Source organism: Lycium barbarum, chromosome 6, assembly GCF_019175385.1.
Source record: "Lycium barbarum isolate Lr01 chromosome 6, ASM1917538v2, whole genome shotgun sequence".
NCBI classification, from domain to species: Eukaryota; Viridiplantae; Streptophyta; class Magnoliopsida; order Solanales; family Solanaceae; genus Lycium; species Lycium barbarum.
The window spans coordinates 15,608,407-15,621,010 of NC_083342.1; the positions used below are offsets into that span (position 1 = coordinate 15,608,407).

At 35.8% G+C, this 12,604-nt stretch overlaps 1 protein-coding gene and 1 long non-coding RNA gene across 2 annotated transcripts; both read right to left on the reverse strand.

The window, feature by feature from the left end:
- Positions 1 to 1,667: 1,667 nt before the first annotated feature.
- On the reverse strand, positions 1,668 to 3,470 carry LOC132599593 (uncharacterized). Its single transcript, XR_009566885.1, has 3 exons — positions 2,262 to 3,470; positions 2,103 to 2,173; positions 1,668 to 2,010 (listed from the first exon to the last, which is right to left on the reverse strand). It is a non-coding gene; the product is annotated as an uncharacterized LOC132599593 (long non-coding RNA).
- A 7,704-nt stretch (positions 3,471 to 11,174) lies between these two features.
- LOC132643855 (uncharacterized) lies at positions 11,175 to 12,059 on the reverse strand. The gene is made up of 3 exons (XM_060360375.1): positions 11,951 to 12,059; positions 11,329 to 11,748; positions 11,175 to 11,230 (listed from the first exon to the last, which is right to left on the reverse strand). The coding sequence occupies exons 1-3, from the start codon at positions 12,057 to 12,059 to the stop codon at positions 11,175 to 11,177; spliced, it is 585 nt and encodes a 194-aa protein (XP_060216358.1).
- Positions 12,060 to 12,604: the final 545 nt, after the last annotated feature.

Sequence of the window (12,604 nt, forward strand, 5' to 3'; positions counted from 1 at the left end):
ATTCAACTCTAACTCCACCAAGAGCTTCAGCACCACGTACCCTTAACTAATTAATTTCAAATGACACCTCTTTTCATTTCAATTCACCAAAATGTTTGAAATCATTTCACTTTCTAATGACTTCTACAACTTTCAAGAAAACAAATATATTAAAATATTTAATTTTAAATTTCAATTTAATATATCTTTATCAAATTAACTTTTTCTGTCACGTTAGTGATTTTCTTCCATTATATATTTATCGAATGTCTTAGAGATAGATCAAACTAGCATCTTGAACTTGGTATAAAAGACAATGCAATTGAAGTAAGTGCTTTGTAATATGAGTTTCAAATGAGAGGAATTTACACAGGATACAAGATTTTAAAAGTAATTTAAGAAATTATAATTATTTTAAAATTTTCTTATAAATACAATTTATTACAAGTTTTTAATATATATATATATATATATATATATGTCGGTTAAGGGCATCAAGATAGGAAAATTAATCACTCAACATCGTAAATATAGAATTATAAGCAAGATTCACCCACCTGAATATAGTTATTTTCAGAAATAGATATATACATTTGGTATAATATACATATACCAAATGTGAGGTAATGCTATCATGATGTTGTTTCTGCTTTACTTGAGCCGAGGGAATCTATCAGAAATAGCCTCTCTACTTGTCAAGGTAGGGATAAGGTCTTTGTATTCATACACTTTACCGGCCTCCCCGGACTCCACTTGTGGGGTTACATTTGGTATGTTGTTGTCTACCAAATGTGAGGTAAAATATGTATATTATACGTATATATAAGTACACTATGTTACGTATATGTATGATTATATTATGTGAATATACAAAAAATGGCTGTATAATATATATATATATATATATATATATATATATATATATATAACTTCTATTATACTAAAAATATGTCCATTATATATTTATACATTTGTTACATATACATATACCAAATGTGTAGTAAAATATTTAAAATTTACACATAAATAAAATATATTACATATATTCTCTATATGCATATTCGGTTAAAAAAAAAATTGCAAAATTTTTGCACTTTACAACAACAATAACATATTCAGTGTAATTTCACAAGTGGAATCTGGAATGATAGAGTGTACGCAGACCTGATCCCTATCTTTGTGGGGATAGAGAGGTTGTTTCCGTTAGACCCTCGGCATTTTGCACCCTAAAGTAGGGGTGGGCGTTCGGTTCTTCGGTTCTGTTTTCTCATACTTCGGTTTAGCTATTTCGGTTTCGGTGTTTTGAAAGTGAACACCAAACACCGAACCAAACTAATTCGGTTCGGTTCTTTCGGTTTCGGTTTTTTGAAGTTTGGTTCGGTTCGGTTTTTTCAATTCGGTGTTTTCAATTCAGGCTTTCAGCGGCAGCAGCAGCTGCGCAGTAGACAGTTTTCAATTTTCAGTTCAGCAATTTTCAGTTTTCAATTCAGCAGTTTCAGCAGCTCAGCAGTTTCAGCAGCACTTCAGCATTTTTCAGCAGCAGTTCAGCATTTTTCAGCAGTTTTCAGCAGCAATTCAGCATTTTTCAGCAGTTTTCAGCAGTTTCAGCAACAGTATTTTTCAGCAGTTCAGCAGTAACATAATGTGAACCTGAAGCCTTTACGGTGACCAGCAACAAACAACGTACAAGACAAAAACAAGCAACACAAACAACATAACGATAAAATGAGCAGCAGCCAAACGGCCAAACAACATAAATGTCCTAAATTTTAGCTCCAAATACAAAACATAAGTTGTAACACCAAGTGTTAAATCCGTCGTCTCACATAACAATCATAATTAAGTCCGAAATTTACCAAAATTCAAAACATAAGCTTAAAGTTGAAGGTGAATCCGCCTATCTTCAAGAGTCAAGACATCTCTTAATATGCTTCATTAAGCTAGATGTGTCATTTGCTCTATTACAATTAAGTATCGCACCGCACAAAATGTTCCCAAACTTGTGAGCGAGCTCTAGAAGGCATGGTTGAACTTGAAAATAACAAAAAATAGATAAAACCAAAAGTTAGAAAATAACTTTCAAGATAAAAGAACAAAACTACAAAATAAAGTATTGAACTTACCACTAGTAACAAAGAAGCAAATTGCAATCATACATCAACAATGCAAGGATCTCTTCCACTATTTGCCATGTCTAAAGATAATTTAATCAAATATGTCATACAACATAAAAAAGTATATAATTTTTTCACTAAAACACATAAAAAAATACAAAATCTTACCAAGTTCAAGTTCCTCAAGATGATCCAAACTTTCTTCCACACTAATAGATTTAGTCTCTTTCCTAAGCCAATCTTGAACACAAATAAGAGATTGGAAGATATATAGATTTCATGCATCTAGCTTCCAGATTCTCTTTGGTCAAATCAGTTCTTTCTTAAATCGACTCTTTTCATAAAAGTTGGTGAGCAGATATATAAAGCTTGTACATATTTCTCGAACATGGAATGTGCTAACCTATGATCTAGCTAAATTCTCTATTGTCCTCTTATCTAGTGTTTATTGGAATTATGCTTTTCCAGATTGGATTGTAAATAATGCCTATGAACGTTTGACATGGAAGTAATACACTGAAGCAATATAATTTACTGGAAAAAAAAATCCTATGCGGGGTCCAATTCGGAAGCTGGAGAAGTAGTTGCTATGTTAAATTAAATTATATGTCAATACTGAATCCTAAAACATGAATAAATAAACTGAAAATGGTCATACTTATCTTTGAAAGCAATAAGAATCATAACTAATTTAGATAAGGTGTCAGCATTTTTAACAACAGCAGCAGTAGTTTTCAGTTTTCAATTCAGTTTTCAGATCTCAAACAACTACTCATTTAATTACAACAAATTCACAACCACCACATATCATGTTACAACAATCAAAACAGTAGCAAGAAGCTCACATCAACTAGTGAAAGAACAGATGAAGTCGATTAGGAGAAGTGTGAGAGAGAGAAATACTTACTCTGTCGCCGTCGGAACTTGAAAGAGAAGTCGCTGCCGAGCTTGGAAGAGCAGTCACCGCCGCCGAGCTTGGAAGAGCAAACTTTGAGCTCTGAAGCTTTTTTTTTTTTTTTTTGTTGCAGTGAACCAAGCTCTGAAGCTTTGAGAAATGAGAAGTGAAATTAGGGATTGATACATTGATACGTTATGTCTGATTGATACAAAAGATGAAAAGAATGAAGTGGGCTTGGGTTATTTTCGTTTGGGCTTAAATTAAATAGGGCATGGGCTTGGACTATTAATAATTTTGGGCTAAGACATAATATTTCGGTTTAAACCGAAAACCCGAATACTAAATCCCGAACACCGAACCGAATCCCGAATTTTTTAAAAAGTGAAACCGAATCCGAACCGAAAATCCGAAAACCCGAACACCGAAAAACCGAATTAATTCGGTTCGGTCCGGTTTTTCGGATTTCGATATTTATGCCCAGCCCTTCCCTAAAGATAAGAATAGGATAACTATTTTGGCGGGAAAAAAAAGCAGTCCATCTTTTTGCTGGTAAAGAGGAAATTGCATATAATTAAAAGCGAAAGTAAGAGTCATTACAAGTCGGAACAGATCGATTAGATGTCGTTCCCAAGAAGTTTTTGTGAATAAAGAGGAAATAAAGGTCGGTGGTTTGTTCCAAAAAAAAAAAAAACATCTTCTTCCCTAGCTATTACATTTGAGTTCCACCGTCCTTCCACGTCCTTCCATAGTTAGCTAGGTGTTGTGCAATTGAGTTCGCTTTACGGTATATGTGGTTGGGCGGTTGTCTCATTGTTGCAATTAGAAACCTACAGTCATTCAACAAACTGAAATAAGATTTTTTCCTTTGACTGTGTGCTTAGGATAATAGAAATAAAGAAGATTGTAGAAAATTTCTGTTGTATTTCCTTTAATATAAATCTGGACAAGGCTATGTATTTATACACTAGCTAAGAGCATCTAAAAATATCTAAGCGAATAACGGACTACTAAACCTGATCTTTGGCCATTTTCAACACAAGTTTTGGAGACTAGGGGTGTGTTCGGTATGGAGGAAAACATTTTATGGAAAATGTTTTTCAATTTTCTCATGTTTGTTTAGTAAAAAATTTTGGAAAACATTTTTCTTAAAATTGGGGAAAATGACTTTCCTATTAAAAGTAAGAAAAACAAGTTCACAAGTTCATTCCACCAATCACCCTACCACCACCCAACCCAATCCCAACCACCAAACCCCACCCACTCCTAACCCCCACCCACCCCACCCTACCCCCACGCACCCCTCCACCCCCCGTGGCCAAAAATTTTTTTTTTTTTTGGAATTTTTTTTTGACATTATTTTTGATTTTTTGCACCCCCACGCAAAACCCGTACCCTACGCCCCCAGCCACCCCCCTCCCCCCAGCAATGTTTTTTTTTTTTTTTGATTTTGCACCCCCTACCCCGCACCCTACACCCTCCCCCTACCCCTACCCCCTGGAAAAAAATTATTTTTTTTGAAAAGAAAAGTTTTGACTTTTTTTTTTGCACCCCACCCCACCCCGCACCCCTACCCCTCAACCCCAGCCCCAGCTCTAGCAAAAAAATTATTTTTTTTGAAAAAAAAAAGTTTTTTTTTTCACCCCCACCCCACCCCAACCCTCACCCTACCCGTCCCCCACGCCCGCACCCCTACCCCCGTCATCCCCCCTCCTCCCGCCCGCATAAAAAAAAAATTTGAAAAAAAGGTTTTGACATTTGTTTTGTTTTTTTTCACCCCCACCCTGCACCCTACCCCCCCAAACCACAAAAAAAAATTTAAAAAAAAGTTTTGACATTTGTTTTGGTTTTTTGCACCCCACCCCCCTCCAAAAACAATTGACAATTATAAAAATTAAATGTTTGCGTGGTTAAAAATTAAAACTTTTAGAAGGGGTGATGGGGTATTTTGGGTGGGGGGTGGGGGTGTGTGGTGAAAAGATTTTTTTGGGGTAGGGGGTGTCTGGGGGTGTAGAAACCCGCAAAAGACAATAAAAAACTTCAAAAAAAAAAGATAAATGTTGGGGCTGGGGAAGGGGGGTGTTGGTGTGGTATGGGTTCCACGCAAGGGGGAAGGGGAGTGATGGGGAATGTGGTCGTGTAGAAAATTTAGAAAAAAAATTAAAAACTTCAAAAAAAATGTTGTTGGAGGGGGTGGGTGGGTGAGGAGATAGGGTGCAGGGGGAGGGGGTGGTGTATGGGTTAAGGGAGTGGTTAGGGGTGGGGGTGCAAAAAATTAAAAAACAAATGGAGGGGGTGGGGGCGTAGGGGTGGGGTGTGGGTGGGGTGGGGGTATGGGGTTGCGTTGGAGTTGGTAAGGGTTGGGGTGGGGGTGCAAAAAAAAAAATCAAAAGAATTTTTTTTTGGAGGGGGTGGGGGGCTGGGTGGGTGGAAGTAGGTGTAAGTGGAGTTGGGGGTATGGGGTTGGGCTGGATTTGGTAAGGCTTGGATGAGTATTTTCCGGAAAACGTTTTCTATCAACCAAACGAACATAAGAAAATAAGTAAACCCAAACGACCATGAGAAAATAAGTGGAAATTCAGTTATTTTCTAGGAAAATATTTTCCTCCATACCGAACACACCCTAGGGTTCATCAGCTCACACTTTGGAAGAGAAGATTTAAAGACTTAGATGAGAAATTTCTTACTCTTTTACTCATTTCTTCAATTCCTTGTTATGTATTGAATATCTAAGTGTGTAGTACTCCAATCCATTACTTGAGTCTTGTTTATGGAAATATTCTATGATTAAAGTTTGGATTGAAACTCTTGTTTTGCTTATGTATTGAATGATTTGTATTGCTAATGAAGTGAGTTAATGTTGTTTTAATTAATCTTGTTCTTTAATATTTCTTAAGGGATTAGCTAACCCAAAATTGATAACGTCCAAATCCACTCCTCAAAGAGAAAGTGTACACAGTCGTCGCAATATAATTTCCCCAACTATGAGTCGGGGTCGAATCCACAGGGAATAATATAAAGGCGATTTAAACAAGTGAGGAATTCTTACCAACTAACCTAAGCCAAACACTTTTTCAATATTTGATTTTTTGTTTTAACAGCTAACAAAGATAAAACTAACTAGAAAGCGGGTAAAATGATCCATGGCCACAAGTATGGATACAAAGGAAATTACGCTCAAGTAACGATTCAATGTATTTCACGATTTTACAACTATGAGTGAGTTTATGCTAATTAGATAATGATCTCTAAAATCTCATCAAAAGTCTCTTGACCAAATCAACGAATTTCACTCTAAGCTTTCTCAAACCTTAGAGTGTGATATTAAGCACAATCAATATAATCTCAAATAACTTTCCTATCTCTAGCTCAAGTTATTAGATGGGTTTTAAAGCCTCAAATTCTTGTTAACTAATCTTTCCGAACTTCAATCTTCGTCTCTCGAGCTCAAAACAAAGTAAATGGACGGGTCTTAGGGTTAGCTAATCCCTTAAGAAACATTAAAGAACAAGATTAATTAAAACAACATTAACTCACTTCACTAGCAATAAAAATCATTCAATACATAAGCAAAACAAGAGTTTCAATCCAAACTTTAATCATAGAATATTTCCATAAACAAGATTCAAGTAATGAAATGGGGTACTACACACTTAGATAACAAGGAATTGAAGAAATGAGTAAAAGAGTAAGAAATTTCTCATCTAAGTCTTCAAAACTTCTCTTCCAAAGTGTGAGTTGATGAACCTTAGTCTCCAAAACTTGTATTGAAAATGGCCAAAGATAAAAAATAATGTCTTCAAGTCTTGGTTTTGTAGTACCCCCATTTTTCCAAGTCAAAATATGACAAAATAAACCCCAAAGTTTCAGTTTTGCAAATCTGTGCCATTTTTGCACTTCTAGCCATTTTTTTTCATTCTTCAATTTGGCCTCTTTTTGACTTATTTTCACTTGATTTATTTTTCGATCACTTCTAAATCACATAAACCGTTAAAATAGGAGTAAACGACATTAACTATTTTCTCAATCAAACATAGAAAAAATCTAAGATTAAAGAAGAAATAAGTTGGTAAAATAACAACTTATCATCCCTATACTATATGTTATTGCCTAACAAACCAAATGAAATATTTACAAGTGTCTACTTAAAATAATGTGTAAATACAAAATAAATGCAGGATGTATACAGGTTGTATTTTGTTGTTATCTCTTCATCTGGTGGACTTGCGCCTGTTCCTATGTTGCTGAATTGGAATCTGCTAAGACTTGGCCCAAATAGATTGTAACCCAAATGTGTATAGGCCCAGAAGTATATAAAGAACAAATCCCTAATTTTCAGACAAAGCACTTAGTTCGTACACTACGAACTCAAACCTCTTTCTTCTTCTTCTTCTTCTTCTTCTTCTTCTTCTTCTTCTTCTTCTTCTTCTTCTTCTTCTTCTCTTTTCCTATAACTGTAGAAATCTCCATTTTATCTTCTTCATTTATTTGTAGATGATCTTGAATGTCAATACCCCCTCCCCCTCAAGTTGGAGAGGAGAGAAACAACACCCAGCTTGCCCAAAGCAGATCGATGCGATACCCTAGATAAGGGTTTGGTAAAAAAATCAACAAGCTGAGCAACAGATGGAACAAATGTGAGTGAAATCAGCCCAGAAAGAAATTGTTGCCTCACAAAATGGCAATCCAAATCGACATGCTTAGTTCTCTCATGGAAAACCGGATTTCGGGCGATATGAAGAGCTACTTGACTTTCGGAGTGCACCGGAACGGGTAAAGGGGTCGGAACTGATAGATCTGTAAGGAGACGAGTTAACTATATGATTTCTGCAGTTACTCGTCGCACGGAACGATATTCCGCCTGTGCAGATGAAAGGGAAATGGAGTTTTGCTTTTTCAACTTCCATTAAATGGGTAAACCTCCCAAACTTACAAAAAAATCCACTAACAGATCGATGAGAGTCTGGGCAAGAAGCCCAGTCGGTGTCGCAAAAAGAAAGTAAATCAAAAGAGGATTTGGAGTTCATGAAAAGACCTTGACCTGGGTTGTCTTTGAGGTAACGGAGAACCCTAAAAGTTGCAAAATATTGAGCAAGACGGGGTTTTTGCATATATTGGCTAAGGATTATCACAGGAAATGACAGATCTGGACGCGTGTGGGTAAGATAGTCCCATCAAGCATCTGTACATTGTGGGATCATTAAGTAAGGGTCCAAAATCAAGCTTTAATTTGATAAAGGGGTCCAAAGGAGATGAGACTTTAGCGAGATGGGAACAGTCAAACTCAGAGAGTAACTCAAGGGTAAATTTTCTTTGACTCATAATTAATCCATGTTGTTCTCGTAATATTTCAATACCAAGAAAATCGTGTAGATTCCCTAGATCTTTGATGCAAAATTCTGAGTTTAGAAATTGTTTGAGTCCTTCAATTTCTTGTGAATGATTGCCAGTAATCATAATGTGATCGACATATACTGCAATTAGAGTAACAAAACCATCTGATACCTTAATGAATAATGAATAGTCATTTAGGGAAGAAGAGAACCCTTTAAAACTAAGAGCACTTGCAAGCCGATCATACCATTGCCATGAAGCTTGCTTGAAATCATAAAGGGATTTTCTGACTTTGCAAACATAGTGTGGACTTGGGGAAGACAATCCTTTGGGAAACCTCATGTAAACTTCTTCTTGTAAGTCCCCATGTAAAAAGGCATTATTGACATCTAGTTGAAAAATAGGTCAGTTTTTCTTAACTACTCTTGCAATAAGACATCTAATAGTGGTCATTTTAGTAAGTGGGGAAAATGTCTCATTATAATCGATTCCCTTCTTTTGAATATCACCCCTAACAACAAGTATGACTTTCAACCTTTCTACAGTGTCATCTGATAGATGCTTTACTTTATAAACCCATTTGCAAGGTAGGGCCTTTTTACCAGGAGATAAAATAACAATTTTCCAAGTTTTATTGTTTTCTAAAGCTTCAATCTCCTTATCCATAGCTAATTTCCAACCAGGATGATTAGCAGCCTGAAAATAACTTGTAGGTTCTGAAATTTGAGAAATAGAGGTGAGAATATGTTAGTTGTGAGGGGACAAGGCTGAGAAAGAAAATGTAGGAGGTTGTACTGGAGTGGTAAAACAGCCCCTAGAAACATTGGTGAGAATAATGTCATCACAGATATAGTCATTTAAGTAGCTAGGCATTTTAGTAACTCTTACATGTCTTCTAGGTGGAGAAATGGGAGAAACATGAGGGGTAGAAGGAAAAATACTTGTAGGATTGCTGGAGGGGGATGTAGGATTAATAGGTGAGATGGAGGATGTAGGGTTAATGGTTGGACTAGAGGGGATGAAAGGGATATGATGAGTGTTGTTTTGGGGAGTTTGGGGAGTTGAGGTAGAATCAAGTGTTGGTACATCATCAAGTGTCCTGTAATGCTGAGAAAGAGGAAAAATAGTTGATGGATTTGATGAATCAGTAGCAAATGGAAAAGACTCCTCATGAAATTGTACATCTCTGGATACAATGATTTTCTTGGTTCCCAAATCCAAACATTTGTAACCTTTCTGATTATCTGGATACCCTAGAAAAACACAAGACTTAGCTCTAGGTTCAAATTTTCCTCTGTTGGAAGGTAAAGTAGACACATAAACCAAGCAACGAAACACCGTTAGTCTTTCATACATAGGTTTGCTTTGAAACAGAACTTAAAAAGGTGTTTTCCCATGTAGAACCTTGGAGGGTATTCTATTGATCAAATAAATAGCTGTCAACAAACACTCACCCCAATATTGTATAAGAACATGAGACTGAAAAAATAAGGCCCTAGCCACTTCTAATAAATGCCTATGTTTTCTCTCCACAACTCCATTTTGTTGTGGAGTAGAAATATAAGAAGTCTGATGAATTATTCCTTTAGATGCTAGAAAATCAGAACTGATATTGCTTTTTCCCAATTCAAGAGCATTGTCAGATCTTATTACTTTAACTTTAAGATCAAATTGTCTTTCCACCATAGATATAATGTTTTGTAGAACTGGAAAAGCATTGCTTTTAGTTTTCAATAAATGAGTCAAAGTTGCTCTACTATAATCATCAACAACAGCGAGGAAATATTTCAAAACCTTCATGTGTGGGTTCTTTATAAGGACCCTAAGTGTCAATATGAATAAGTTCAAAAGATCCTTTTGGATTTGACATGACTGATAGGAAAAGACAACCTAGATTGCCTTGCCATGGGACAAACATCACAAGTGCATTTAGAAATTGAAGGAAACTTAAAAGAACCAATGTATTTCATTGCATGAAAAGGCAAATGCCCCAATCTTATGCCAGAGATTTACATCAGATTTTGATTGAATATAAAAAGAAACTGAAACAGACTTACAAGTAGCCTTTGAAACTACTACATTTTTGTTTGCTTTGAAATAAAAACTACTAGTTGTGCTATTAGGCTGGAAAAGAAAGAGTCCATCCTTAGATTCACCAAAAGCTTGAGCCCTCTTCATAAAAGGGGCCTACAAAAGACATCCAATAGGAGTGAATAAAAGGATTGATTGAAATTATCTAACAAATTTATCAACTGACATTAAATTGTATTTAAAGGAGGGAACATATAAGGCATTTTCAAGAATAACATCAGCAAAATAGAGGCATTCCCTTTATGAGTAATGTTTACTCTGGATAAATTTGGTAAAATAATGAACATAGGGGCAGGAAGTGGAGTCAAGAACTTGAAAACTTTAGAATTGAAGCACATGTGCTCAGAAGCTCCTAAATCTATGATCCAATAGCTGGAATTTTTAGAAGCTAGACAAGTAAAAGAAAGGGTGTAAGTTATACCAGTAGCAACATTTATATTTCCTGTTCCATCAAGTGTTGTTCCAAAAGTTGAAGCTTCTCCCACTTTCTTTTCTCTGTAGTACTGAACAGCTTGATTGTATTCCTTTTTGCTTAGTTGATTCATGTTATTTCTCATATTTTTTTTCCTATGTTTGTGTTTTGAATCATCACCTCTGTTTCCTCAACTGAAACTGAGTTACTTCTTGCTTCAGGTTGGAACTTCTTTCCTTTGTTGTTGGTGAACTTAAAATCAGGAGGAAAACCAATCAACCTGTAGCAATCTTGCCTGGCATGATTAGTTTTCTTGCAATAGGTACAGAACATGTGGTTTTTCTTAGGTTTAAACCTTGTATGTGCTTTGTTTTCCCAAACCTCTTGAGTAGGTGGTTTGTTTCTCTGAGCTGCATAAACATGATTAGCAACATATTTTTGATTCTCTGCATAAACTTGATTAGTTTCATGTGTTTGTTTTCCTTCTATGAAGGATAGAGTACCAGTAGACACATTAGCATTAATATATGATTCTCTTTGGTTTTCATCTTGCAAAAGTAATGAGTAAGCATGGTTACGATTGGGCAAAGGCTTAATCATGAAGATGCTACTCCTAGCTGCACCATAAGTTTCATTTAGCCCCATGAGAAACTTAATCAATCTCTCATTTTCTAAAGACTTAGTTAACTTTTCTTTTCCTCCACAGATGCAATTGCAACTGCACTTATTGTCTGTGTTTAATGAATCTAGTTCATCCCAAAGCCTTTTAATCTTGGTAAAGTAGCCTGCCACATCTGTGTTTCCCTGAACAACGTCACTTAACTCCTTTTGCAAATGAAAAAGTTTAGCACCATTTGACTGTCCAAACCTTTGTTCCAGATCTGTGTATAGATCCTTAGCAGTCTTTGAGTAGATGACACTATCTACTATGTCCTTTGATAGAGAATTAGGTAACTATGAAGTTACCATATCATTGCATCTACTCCATGCTTGATAATCTGGTGCATCTACATTTGAGATTTTGCAGGTACCATTTATAAAGCCAAGTTTGTTCTTAGCAGAAAGAGCAATAATGATGGTCCTCCTCCATCCTTGAAAACTTCTACCATCAAAAATAAAGTTTACCATGCTCAAGCCAGGTGAATCTGAAGAGTGGATTGCTAGGGTCAATCTGATTAGTGTTCCCAGTTTGAGCTACTGCATTATTGCCAGTGTTACCAGTGTTGTCTCTCATTGCTTAAGAGAGTATGAAGGAAGCAACAAAGTGAAAGAAGTAAAGTGATTTGAAAGAAGGAAAAGAGATTTGGATCGAAAGAATTTCACTGTTCTAATATCGTAATAGAAATAAAAAAGATAGTAGAAAATTTCTGTTATATTTCCTTGAATGTAAATCTGTACAAGGCTATGTATTTATACACTTGCTAAGAGCATTTAAAAATATCTAAGGGAATAACGGACTACTACACCTGTCCCTATACTATGCGTTATTGCCTAACAAACCAAATAAAATATTTACAAGTGTCTACTTAAAATAAAGTGTAAATACAAAATAAATGCTGGCTGCATACAAGTTGTATTTTGTTGTTTTCTCTTCATCTGGTGACCTTGGGCCTGTTGCTATGTTGCTGAATTGGAAACCTGCTGAGACTTAGCCCAAATAGATTGTAACCCAAATGTGTATAGGCCCAGAAGTATATAAAGAACAAGTCCCTAATTTTCAGACAAAACACTTAGTTTGTACACTACGAACTCAAACCTCTTTGTTGTTCTTCTTCTTCT